Source organism: Labeo rohita, chromosome 13, assembly GCF_022985175.1.
Source record: "Labeo rohita strain BAU-BD-2019 chromosome 13, IGBB_LRoh.1.0, whole genome shotgun sequence".
NCBI classification, from domain to species: Eukaryota; Metazoa; Chordata; class Actinopteri; order Cypriniformes; family Cyprinidae; genus Labeo; species Labeo rohita.
This window is the reverse complement of record NC_066881.1, coordinates 29442045-29455484: the sequence shown is the minus strand read 5'-3', so window position 1 is coordinate 29455484 and position 13440 is coordinate 29442045. Positions and strand designations below refer to the sequence as shown.

The window sequence follows — 13440 nt, the reverse complement described above, 5'->3', positions numbered from 1 at the left end:
AAAAAAATGATAAAATCATATAAAAACTTTTTATTTCAGAGAAATGCTGACCTTTGGATCTTTGTATTCATCAAAGAATCCTGAAAAAAAATACTCCGCTGTTTTAAAAATTGATAATAATAATATTAATAATAATAATAAATGTTTCTTGAACAGCAAATCAGCATATTAGAATGATTTCTGAAGGATCACGTGACACTGAAGACTGGAGTAATGATGCTGAAAATTAAGTTTTGATCACAGGAATAAATTACATTTTAAAATATATTTTATAAAATAAAATATTTATAAAATATATATAGAAAATTGTTATTTTAAATAGTAAAAATATTTCAAATTTTTACTGTTTTGTTGTACTTTGGATCAAATAAATGCAGGCTTTAATGAATAGAAATTAAAAATCTTACTGTTAAAAAACTTTTGACTGGTAGTGTGTATATATAGATATTTTTCTTTAAATACATTTTAAAATGTAATTTATTCTTTTGATGCATTTCTTATCAATGTTGAACAAAGCTTTTGAATATTTTTGGTGGAAACTGTGATGCATTTTTCCCGCATTGTTAAACGAATAGAAAGTAAAAAGAAAAAAGGTTTGTTTGAAACAGACATTTTTGTAACAATGTAATATTGTAATATTGTAACTTTTGACCAGTTTAATGCATTTTTGTGTGTTTATATATTAGTTTTTTGTGCAATTCTCATTATTTTCAGTGGTGATTCACATTTTATTAGCTATTGCTGAGAATTTAAAAAAAAGTATAATTTAAATTTAAAATAAAATTTAATACAAGTAAATTTTAAAATGATTTATACATTTTAAAATATTAATTACTAGTAATTACAGTTATTTTAATAGTAAAATATTGCCACTTTAATTTTATACTTTTAATTTATTCTTTTAATAAGTAATTGAATATTTGCATAACTGTTGCACATTTTTGTATGTGTCTTGCAGGTAAACAGACTTGAAGGACAGGTGTCCAGATACAAAGCTTCAGCAGATAATGCAGAAAAGATAGAAGATGAACTGAAAGCAGAGAAAAGAAAACTCCAGAGGGAGGTATGAACCCAACCATGAATCTCTGATACTGACCTACATGAATATCATGCCATCAGAGTTCCCATAATCATAACCTGACATTTTAAATCTCTGATGTCTGGTTCTGGAAAAGTTACGGAAAATATCTGTTAATTAAAAAAAAAAAAAAAAAAAAAAAAAATAGTACCTGATGCCAAATCCAAACATGAAGTAGATTAAACTCATCTCATATTAGCAGTCACAGTCAAGACGAGTCATTCTCAAACATCCGTTCTCCTTTCATAGCTGCGTACAGCCCTGGACAAGATCGAAGAAATGGAAATGACCAACAACCATCTCATAAAGCGGCTGGAGAAGATGAAAGCAAACAGAAACGCTCTTCTATCCCAGCAGTGAAGAGAGACTCCTCCAACACCTTATAGTAGGACACCAAAAACAGATCTGCAGGCCCTTTACCTTGTTTCCTCGCCTCATGTTGTAAAACACAGATTTACACCCTAAGGCAACATTATGAGCGAGGAAATCTCTAAACCTTCTCTGAACCTGAGAATATTGTACTTCTGTTGGTTGTGTTGTTTTTAAAAGCTTGGTACATCACAGTAGCCGTTGAGGTTTCGTTGCTCGGACTGGGTGCTTTTTCTCCCCCCTCCTCTTTTGTAAGTTGCACGAGTATAAAAGCGCTTTTTAAACTGTAAATCGACATGCAGGGCCCTCGGCGTCCATGTAAATGCTTACACAACAATGTGCCTTCACAGGGAGGACGAGGGTTTTATGCATTATAACACTATACAGGAAAAGCATATATTTCTACCGGTACAAAAAAAAAACATTAATGTGTTTAATAAAGGGTACAGCCATGAGTTGAACATTATAGAGAATCAATCATGTCTGCTATGGTTTCAATTAAGTGTTTTTGTTTTGTTTTTCAAATATTTAAAATATTTCTTGAAAATAAATGTGTAAATGAATGCAGTATGAATGGGTGGGTGATTCATGAATTGTGATTGTTTGCAGGGCACATTGAATTTTGTTAGGTGTTTTTTTTGAAGTGCTTCGTCACAATGGACTACATCAATTTTACACTAAATGTATTGATTTTAACTCCCAGTAAGAGACCGATGTTTCTACTGTGACATTGTGAGATTTCAGATTCAAGTCCCAAATGCCACATGATGCCTTTCACAACGCTGTTGTATTCAGGTTTGGTGCAACTTTTTAATCACACTAGAAACCAATTGTCTGACACTTCATGCGCACAGTGATTGTGACTAAAGCAGCTGCAAAGTATACTGTAAATAAACTACACAATTTACAAACTCAACTCTCTTAGTAATTATTTTTAGACTTTAGGGTGGCATTATGTTGACGTTAAAATAATACTTTCACCTAAAAGATGAGTAGATGAGTTTGTTTCTTCATCAGAACAGATTTGGAGAAATTTAGTGGGGTTAAACCTCTGCAGCGAATGGGTGCCATCAGAACAAGAGTCTAAACAGCTGATAAAAGCCGTTTAAAAGCCTCAATTTTTCAACATGCATTGATGGACTGAAATGGTGTGGATTATTGTGATGTTTTTATCAAATGTTTGAAGGCTCATTCTGACGGCACCCATTCACTGCATAACTACTGAGTCAACTAATACTTTTTTGTCATTCAGTTCGATGCTATTAGTGGTACAAAATGATAGAAATTAATACTTTCATTTAGCAAAGATGCTTTAAATTGATTAACAGTGATGATAAAGACATTTATAATGTTACAAAGGATTTCTATTTTAGATAAATGCTGTTCTTCTGAACTTTCTATTCATCAAAGAAACCTGAACTCAGCTTTTTTTTCAACATAATAGTAATGTTTTTGAGAAGCAAATCATAATATTAGAATGATTTCTGAAGGATCATGTGACGAGTAATGATGCTAAAAAATCAGCTTTGAAATCACAGGAATAAATTACATTTTAAAATATATTCAAATGCAAAACAGTTATTTTAAATAGTAAAAAATTACAATTTTACTGTTTTTGCTGTATTTTGGATCAAATAAATACAGGCTTGGTGAGCAGAAGAGACTTCTTTAAAAAACATTAAAAAACTTCTGACTGGTAGTGTAGATCACTCTTTCCAATTAGCTTTGGATAAAAGCATCTTCCAGATCCATAAATGTGTAAGTGCATTATAGTATTAAAGACAATTCCATCAGTTGACCAGTAATGAAAACTTTGTTTAATATTTCAAAATACAGTCTTTATTTATTTGCAGTACAAATATCTATACATTCTTGGTTTGATGTTAGCTTATCATATGAAATAATATCACTGTCAGTTAGTCAGCTGACCAACAAAAAGCTCAGCAGAGCAGCCATTTTTGATAGTACAGTATTGAAACTATTACACAGAACAACAAAGTGCTAAAATTCAGCATCTTTCAAACACTTTGTAGAGTTCAGGCAGGCTGGCGATCTGCAGAACGCTGCCATCTTCACTGAAATGTTTTGGAGGACTGAAGAGAGTGCGAAGTGCTTTGTAAAGCACATGTTCCACTTTCCACTGCCAGCTCATCTCTGCATCCTACAAATAGTTAACATGTTTGTTAAGGATCATTGATTTTTTTTTTAAAGAAGTCTCTTCTGCTCACCAAGCCTGCATTGACTTGATTAAAAGTACAGCAAAAACAGTACATTTTTGAAATATTTTTTACTCTTTAAAATAACTTTTCTATTTGAAGACATTTTAAAACATAATTTATTCCTGTGATTTCAAAGCTGAATTTTTAGCATCATTACTCCAGTCACATGATTCTTCAAAAATCATTCTACTATTCTGATCTGCTGCTCAAAAAACATTTATTATTATGTTGAAAACATAAGAGAATTTTTTTCAGGTTTCTTTGATGAGTAGAAAGTTCAGAAGAACAGCATTTATCTGATTTATCTGAAATAGGAATGTTTTGTAACATTTTAATGTCTTTATCATTACTTTTGATCAATCTAAAGCATCCTTGCTCAAAAGTATTAATTTCTTTCCAAAAGAAACTATATATAGTTTTTGATTGCTTTTGACTGGTATAGTGTATAATGTTACAAAAGCTTTACATTTCAGAGAAATGCTGATCTTTGGATCTTTCTACTCATGAAAGAATCCTGAATCCAAATCGGCATACTAGAATGATTTCCGAATGATCCTGTGACACTGAAGACTGAAATGATGCTGAAAATTCAGCTTTGATCACAGGAATAAATTACATTTTAAAATATATTCAAAGAGAAAGCAGTTGTTTTAAACAAAATTATTTCAGAGTTTTACAGTTTTTTTCCCCCCAAGTAAATGCAGACTTGGTGAGCAGAAGAGATTACAAAACCTTTTGACTGGTAGTGTACAATTATCCAGTTTATACAGTTATGACTTTTGTGTGCAGCATTTGAACTACCTGTGGCTCCTCTGCATCCGGCTCCAGTGTGTATTGTTTCCTTATGGAATAAAAGTGACTGCATTCTATGCTGAAGTCATGAAAACAGTCCTTCTCGCGATCCCAGTTCACCTGCATCATCCATCAGTCATATGGATCTGGATTATATTTTTGAACCAATGCCTATTATATACAAAACCATTAAGTGAAATGCTGACCTCAGTAGCTAAACGCAGAATGAACATGGGAAGTCCCTCCATGGCAGGAGTATAATTATCAAGCAGCATTGGAAGACCAGTCAGGTTCCCTTCCTGTAAAAAAAAAAAAAGCTTCCGTTTTATAAAAGCAGTAATCCACTTGAGTGTTTCTTTCTTTTTTTTTTTTTTTAAACCATGGTTAAGGGGCTAGTTCACCCAAAAATGAAAATTCTGTCAATAATTAGTCACCCTCATGTCATTCCAGACCTGTAAGACCTTTGTTCAGAAATTCTTCAGAAGAAAAAGAAGAAACTGTTCAATAAAGGTTTTTTTTTTGTTGTTTTCTGTGCACACAAAAAGTATTCTCGTAGCCTCATGACATTACAGTTGAACCACGATGTCACATGGACTATATTTGGACTATATTGAGTCTTAAATGTGCTAGTTGCATTGCTGTCTATGATTTAATCAAAAACATAATTTGTGTTTCGAAGATGAACGAAGATCTTACGGGTTTGGAACGTCATGAGGATGAGTAATTTATGATAGAATTTTCATTTTAGTAATCTATCCATTTAAAGCATTTGTATCTAGGCACAACCTGAGGTAAATTAAATACAGCCTCTCAAGCTTATTGTGAATCAGTTATACTGATGTAAGTTAGTTATGATGTGTCACTCACTCCATCTATTTCCAGAGAAAAGTACTCTTCCAACATCTCTGCTTTCTGCTTCAGGAAATCTACAATATACTGGGCCAGTCCTTCTTTTGGACCGTCCTCCTCTGTCCACCCACTCTCCTCCGATTCAAGAGCCAACATGGCTAAATCGTAAAGTGGAGCAGGATTCTGAAGAAACACAAGTTTAGTTTTTAATCTGTTACATGTATCTGATGTAACAGATTGTTTTTAATAAAAAATACATTGTTACATTAATTAAAAAAATAAAATTAAATAATACTACTACTACTAATAATATATATATATACACATATATCCTACCGACAATCGAAGAATCCCAAAGTTACCAAAATCGTAGATCAAAATTTGATAAAACAGCTCCTGGCTGTAGAAAACAGGAGAGAAACGTAGGTTTGTTGACATATATGTGACCCTGGACCACAGTCATAAAGGGTCTTTTTTTTTTTTTAAATTGAGATTTATGCATCATAAATCATAAATAAGCTTTCCATTGATGTATGGTTTGTTAGGACAATATTTGGCTGAGATACAACTATTTGAAAATCAGGAATCTAAGGGTGCAAAAAATGAGGTTGCATATTACTCATCAAAAAATCAGAACGTTTTGACATTTACAGTAGGAAATTTACAAAATATCTTCATGGAATAAGATCTTTACTAAATATCCTAATGATTTTTGGCATAAAAGAAAAATCAACCATTTTGACCCTTACAATGTATTGTTGGCTATTGCTAGCCTGTGCTACTTAAGACTGGTTTTGTGGTCCAGGGTCACAAATATTATAAAAATCAGTATAAAATACTGGAAGACAATCAACTTTGAAAGTATAGTCTGTAAATGATCCGATTCTAACCTGAGTTTGGTTGTATTGAGCAGGTAGAGTTTGGTCTGGTGCTGCACTAGAGTCAACTGAGGACTGACTGAACCTACAAATGAGTGATTCTGGAGCAGATCCTGTAAACCTAAGGAGGACATGACAATCTGAGTGGTAGTAAACGACAACAATTAGGTCCAAACACTAAACACTTAATTCATTACATTAAATATATTCACTATCATTCAGAAATTCATGCTTTCATTCAGCAATGATGCATTAAACTGATCAAAAGTCACAGTAAACACATTTATAATTGCTATTCCATATAATTGCTGTTTTTTGAACTTTGTATTCATCAAAGAACCTAGAACAAAATGTATAGTTTTCACAAAAATATTAAGCAGCACAACTGTTTTCAACATTAGAATGTTTTCTGAAAGATCATGTGACACTGAAGGCTAAAAATAGGCTTAATAAGGTTATAATTTCAGTCTGTAAGTGGATATTGTTTAACCTTTGTGAGTTTGCTGCTCAATGTCTTCCCGAATCTCCTTTATGCTGGTCAGTTTAATGACGCGTCTCCTAGGTATAGAGGCAGCTGTTAAATCCTCCTTCACCTCCTCAACATGAGGCCTTTTCCTGAAAGACAAACAAACAACATGTTGAACTTCTGCTTAGAAAGACTGCAGCTACAGTTGAAGTCAAAAGTTTACATACACCTTGCAGAATCTGCAAAAGTTAATTATTTTACCAAAATAAGAGGGATGCAAAATGCATATTTTTTATTTAGTACTGACCTGAATAAGATATTTCACATAAAGACGCAAAAACAAGATGCATTAAGAGCTGGGGGTGGAAACTTTTTTGAATTTGAAAATCAGGGTAAATTGAACTTTTCTTCTGGTAAACCTTTAAGTATCTTCTGTAGTTTCCGAAGGGCAGTACTAAATGAAAAAAAAGGTATTTAGGCAAAATAAGAAAAATGTACACACCTTCATTCTGTTCAAAAGTTTACACTCCTGCGTCTTAATGAATCATTTTTCCTTCTGGAGCATCAGTGAGCATTTGAACCTTCTGTAATAGTTGCATATGAGTCCCTCAGTTGTCCTCAGTGTGAAAAGATGGATCTTAAAATCAAACGGTCATTGGTGGAAAGGGTTCAAATACACAAAAATGCTGAAAAACCAAAGAATTTGTGGGACCTGAAGGATTTTTTTGAAGAACAGCAGGCAGTTTAACTGTTCAGGACAAACAAGGGACTCATGTACAACTATCACTAAACAAAAAACACAGCTGTGGATCATTCAGGTAAAAACACAGTATTAAGAATCAAGCATATGTAAACTTTTGAACGGGGTCATTTTTATAAATTCAACTATTATTTTCTCTTGTGAACTACATGTAAATGTCTTTTATGTGAAATGTCTTATTCAGGTCAGTACTAAATAAAAAACAACGTGCATTTTGTATGATCCCCTTATTTTGGTAAAATTATTAACGTTTTGCAGATTCTGCAGGGTATATGTAAACTTTTGACTTCAACTGTATTTTCTCAGTAAAGACCACTTTTACCATTTAATGCCAAATAATATTCTCAGAACAAGGTCAAAAAAACGTTTGCATTGTGAAAACTCACTCCATATAGTGTCAATATGCTCTGCTATGTGTTAAATGTTATTCTTTTTACCTGGTCATTTGTTTTGTAGTGAATACTTTAAAGGGATAGTTCACCCAAAAATGCAAATTCTGTCATTAATTACTCATTCTTATGTCGTCTGAGACCTGTAAGACCTTCGTTCATCTTCAAAACACAAATTAAGATATTTCTGATTAAATTTGAGAGATTCCTGATCCTTGCGTCATGGTACTTTAGTAGTTATTTTAGTTTTCTTTGTGCACAAAAAGTGTCCTCGTAGCTTCGTAAAACTATGGTTGAACCACTGATGTTCTATAGACTATTTTGACAATGTAATAACTACTTTGCTGCATTGCTGTCTATGCAGGGTCAGAAAGCTCTCGGATTTCATCAAAAATATCTTCATTTGTGTTCCAAAGATGAACGAAGGTCTTTCAGGTTTAGAAAGACATGAGAGTGAGTAATTAATGACAGAATTTTCATCTTTGAAGTCCCACACAAAACTTATCAACAGCCTGTTTCCTGCATTTCACCTTGGTGGTGCTTCATCAGACGGAGGTTGACTATCTGCCTGTTGATCCTTGACGTCACACGGCTCCAAAACATCAACAGCAGTCAGCAGCTCTGAGTCGTCTGGTTTGGCTGAACCCTGAGCGGCAGTGGAAGAGCTGGAGGTTTTATCTGACCTGCTCTGAGCAGCAGACGATGAGGCTGATGGCTGGAGAAACGCATCTAGCTTCTGGACTTTGCTGTCAGTGCGGACCATCTGATGGGCGTATACGCGCTCCTGGGTATCTGCTGAAGAACTAGAGGGTTTTGTCGCAGTGGTAGACGTCGGAAGTCCTGGAAGCAGAGTCTATGGATCGTGCAAGTTAGTCAAGTGTTGGTCGGATTAGAAGATGTAAAATACTGAATTCTGAAATTGAAGGTTCACCTGTGTGAAGTATGTGCGTGAGGAGTTGGAGCCAAGCAGTTTACTCTCAACATGTTTCTGAATGCTCTCGATGATGCTGTCCTCATGCAGAAAGTGGACCTCGTGCTTGGTGGGGTGAACGTTCACGTCAATGTTTTGAGGAGCAATCTCTACACTTTAGAACGAAAGCAGTTTTAAAATATTAAAACAGATTTGTTTTATACATAGCTGAATTTTCAGCTACTCTTCAGTGTCACATAATCCTTCAGATATCATTGTATGCTGATTTGCTGCTCAAGAAACATTTCTTTATTATAAATGATGAAAACAGTTGTGCTGCTAAATATTTTTGTGGAACCCGTAAATGATAGTGTATACTTCCATAAAGTGATTTACCTAAGGTAAAGAAAAGGATGAGTGTTTTTGGGTAGATAAGCAGTGTAGACAGTCTCAATTGCTTTCTTCAAGGCACTAGACTCCACCAAGCGATCTAGAAGACAGCACAGTAATTATTTGTCATAAAGGCAACTACCATTTTTCCAGTGCTTTTAAAAACTTAGAGAAACAAACTCATTACACATACGGTTGATAAAAAGGATAAGGATGCATTTCTTGACAGAGTAGTTGGCATTGGAGATGTAGCCCTTCATTTTAAAAGCGAGTTTCTGATCCTCACACTCAACTTCAATCAGCTCCCTGAAACACACATATGAATGTTTGCTTTACTCCATCATTTAACCTTAAATCAATGTATCTTTTAGTTAAAATTAGGCTGAAATGTTCACATTTATGCAAAAATGGTCAAATAAAAGTACCTGCTAACAGCTACACCAAACACAGCACGAATGTTGTCCAGGACAGAGGCGTTCTGAAGGGTCTTCACATCTGCAACCATCTCACCTTGCTAAAATAAAGGGGGGAAATGTTATTATACATATTTAAATACAATTTACTCTTTAAAAATATTATTTTGTAGTATCAATATACTATTATAGCATTTTTTAAATATGTTTTTAATATACTATTATAGCATTTAAAAAAATATATTTCCTTTTAGTTAAAATTGTAAGAAATTTAGCTGATTTTTCTTTTTATTAATTATTTTGGTTTTAGTTTTAATAATTTTAATACTTCACTTTAAACTAAATGAAAATCAGACCACTAACTTATTTCAGTTTCTGTTTATTTTATTCCAATTTCTGTTTATTTAAATTAGTAAAAATTTGTTTTGTTTTTTTGCTTTCGTTAAACTACAATAACAACACTGCTATAAAAATGAGCATCTCACCTTCTTGACAGAAAAACTTTTCCCAGAGTTGTGAATGGCGTATCTGTGTAACAAGACATACATATAGGTTGATATGGATAATCTTTCAGGATCTTAATGCAAAACAAAAACGTTCTGGATCTCATGAACACACCTGCTTACAACCTCAACGATTCTAGAATATTCCTCACTGGGGCTCTTCAGGGCTTTCCGTCGAGTAGATACATTATAGAACAGATCCTCGACCTGGAATAAAAACAAATTAATTATGGGAAAAAGTGCAAAAAATGAGTTAATGGCAGGTAAACCTACAGAAATCAATGTCCCCTGGTTTCCAGCGCAGGGTTTGGGTGGAGCTTTCAGCTTTCCATCACAGTAATTGGCCCTGTAAACAAAACCAAAGTCAGTCAACTTGATTAAAAAAATCATAATAAATAATAATACTTATTGAGCTGCAGTATATTTAGTCTACATTCTGCATGTCTGCTAAAATATATATAAAAATATTTAACTGTATAACAATACACTACCAGTCAAAAGGTGGACAGTAATATTTTGTATAATGTTTTTTAAAGAAGTCTCTTCTGCTCAGCAAGCCTGCATTTATTTGATCCAAAATACAGCAAAAACAGTACAATTTTGAAATATTTTTACTATTTAAAATAACTGTTTTCTATTTGAATATATTATAAAATGTAATTTATTCCTGTGCTGAGTTTTTAGCATCATTACTCCAGTCACATGATCCTTCAGAAATCATTATAATATTCTGATTTGCTGCTCAAAAAAACATATTATGTTGAAGACAGCCGAGTAGAATTTTTTCAGGTTTCTTTGATGAATAGAAAGTTTAGAAGAACAGCATTTATAGAAATAGAAATCTTTTGTAACATTATAAATGTCTTTATCATCAATTTAAAGCATCCTAAATAAAAGTATTCAAATAAAATTAATAATAAATAATAATAATTCAAAGTAATTAATATAGAAGTATTAATTTCTTTCCCAACAAAAATGTCTTTCTATTCATCAAAGAATCCTGAAAAAAATTTACTTGACTGTTTTAAATATTGATAATAATAATAAATGTTTCTTAAACAGCAAATCAGCATATTAGAATTGAAGGATCTGACGATCCTCAAATGCAAACTGTGTGTGTTTTGCCTCAGAGCAACCATACATTTGTGATGTGTTTTGCTTTCTTTTTATATATTCTTCATTTATTCTGTATTCATTTAGAATCATTAATCATTTTATCATTCCATTTAATCATTTACAATAATCATTATATTCATTTACATATTCATTTTATTGATTCATTAATTGATTAGTAATTCATATTATATTATAGTTGTTTTTTTATATATATTTTCCATTGTTTAGTCTTATGACTGTGTAGCTTCAAGGGCTGTTTGTCTTCATGAATAAGAGATACAAGGGAATGTTTATGGAAACTCAAGGTTTATGGGATGCTGTTGTGAACCAGTTTGGTATAACAATACTTGTTGAATTTGTGTTCTCCAGACAAAGTCTGAGCATTGAGATATACGCAACTAAGACTATTCAATAAACTCTGCTCCTTTCTATCATCATTACTTCGTCTCCTGCTTCTGCTCTTTTCTGGCTTCCATCGGTCAACTTCCTAACTGACAGAAACCTGCTGTTAGTGGGGTTGAGGTAACTACAGCTTGCTGACTAGTTGTTCTGTTACCGGAGAGACTGATATTTCCTGACGGGATCTGGTGTCCGGGGCTGGATCCTAATTGTCTGGCGTGGGGATCTGATCTAATAGAATGATTTCTGAAGGATCATGTGACACTGAAGACTGGAGTAATCATGATGAAAATTTAGCTTTGACAACAGGAATAAATTACATTTTAATATATATTCAACTAAAAAACAGTTATTTTAAATAGTACAAATATTTCAATTCTACTACTTTCTGCTGTACTTAAATTGAATAAATTCAGGCTTTGTGAGCAGAAAAAAAAACACAGAAAATCTTGACCAGTAGTGTATATAAAATATTTTATATAACATAAAAATAAAACATTACCTGTAGGCACATTTTGCATCAGCTGTTTTTGTGGTGATTGTGACATGGGCGACATGACTTATACTGGCGAGAGCCTATAAGTGAAGAAAAGATTTGATTTAGTCAAAGTAAATCAGTAAACAGACTGGGATCAGCTGAAGTGATTCATACCTCTCCTCTGAATCCATATGTTGCAATTGATGACAAGTCTTCAAACGTCTGAAGCTTGCTGGTTGTAAAACGCTCACAGACTATTTCCATATCATCTTTCTGCAAAAATAAAAGCTCCAAATAAGAAATGTGTCATTTAACAACGTACCAATGTGTGCAGTGTAAAAATAAGTGATTTACCCTGATGCCACTGCCGTTGTCCTGAATAAGGATGAGCTTCAGTCCGCCTTCTTTCACTGTTATCTGGATATTTGTGGCCTTTGCGTCCAAACTGAGGATTTAAAACAAATATGAGTCTGTCACACAATATGGTCATTTCACTTAACAGGTGTCATTGGTATTGTTTATACATATGTGCAAATAAATGAATCAAATCTCATCCGTCTGAAATTATTATGGTGGTCAATAAAAGAGTTGTCACCAGTTCTCCATCATCTCTTTGATCGCATTGGCAGGCCGCTGGATGATCTCTCCGGCTGCGATGCGGTTCACTACCGTCTCATCGAGTCTGCGGATGACTCCCGCCATGATCAACTCTCTCTCATTCACTCAATGAGAAGTAAACACATTCACATTCACTACAGCAAATTTAAGCACTTTCAAATGCACGTGAATGTTTGTTTACGTCTCACGCGAGACCCGCTAAACTTCAGGCGCGAATGGCGAGCGCCCGCCTCCCGACTGCTGTGATTGGCTGGTGGAAGAACTGCATCCGTCGACGTCACACCTGGAGTGACGTCGTAGTAGACCGAACCGAAGCAGTGCAGCAAAGACAGCATGGAAGTGAATTTTTGGTGAATAATATTGTGAAATCTTTCACTTTTTCAGAAAGATTTAATGATCTTCTTCAAATCTTTAAAACTTATTTGAAGGTATTTTTTGGTGATTTTATTGTGTTTTATTTTTACATTTATTTATTTTTCTCTCTGTATTTTCAAATTTGTTTATTGTGTTTATTTATGTTATGCTGCTATTTGGACTTCTTGGAATTTTATTAAGATTTTTCTTGTTGTTTACTTGTTTTTTTGTATGTTACCTTGAAGCTAATTTAAAAAAAAAAAAAGAAATCATTGAAATGATTTTGGCATTGGTGCACTGTAAAAAATAAAAAACACAATTTGTTGATTCAGCTTAAAATAATCTGTTACCCTGCTGGCTTAAATGTTAAGTTCAGTCAACTAAAATAAGTTTATTCAACTTGAAATGTTAAGTTGTATTAAGTAACAACTTAGATATTTGTGTTTGCTAAACTTAACT

General features: G+C 33.3%; 2 protein-coding genes across 10 annotated transcripts in view; one reads left to right on the top strand and one right to left on the bottom strand.

Moving 5' to 3' along the window:
• lrrfip2 (leucine rich repeat (in FLII) interacting protein 2) overlaps positions 1–2363 on the top strand; it is a 34038-nt gene extending 31675 nt beyond the window's left edge. For all 9 annotated transcript variants that reach the window (XM_051126321.1, XM_051126323.1, XM_051126322.1 and 6 more), the window contains 2 exons: positions 959–1063; positions 1328–2363. In XM_051126321.1, the coding sequence (XP_050982278.1) occupies positions 959–1063; positions 1328–1438 (216 nt within the window). In that variant the 3' untranslated portion in view covers positions 1439–2363. The remainder of the gene's footprint in view (positions 1–958; positions 1064–1327) is intronic.
• An 869-nt stretch (positions 2364–3232) lies between these two features.
• mlh1 (mutL homolog 1, colon cancer, nonpolyposis type 2 (E. coli)) lies at positions 3233–12857 on the bottom strand. Its single transcript, XM_051126330.1, has 19 exons — positions 12605–12857; positions 12364–12454; positions 12184–12282; positions 12034–12107; positions 10290–10362; positions 10132–10223; positions 9999–10041; positions 9526–9614; positions 9294–9406; positions 9107–9200; positions 8732–8885; positions 8331–8653; positions 6676–6800; positions 6198–6306; positions 5644–5707; positions 5326–5490; positions 4665–4757; positions 4468–4578; positions 3233–3608 (listed from the first exon to the last, which is right to left on the bottom strand). The coding sequence occupies exons 1-19, from the start codon at positions 12709–12711 to the stop codon at positions 3456–3458; spliced, it is 2172 nt and encodes a 723-aa protein (XP_050982287.1). The 5' UTR covers positions 12712–12857; the 3' UTR covers positions 3233–3455.
• Between the last annotated feature and the right edge of the window lie 583 nt (positions 12858–13440).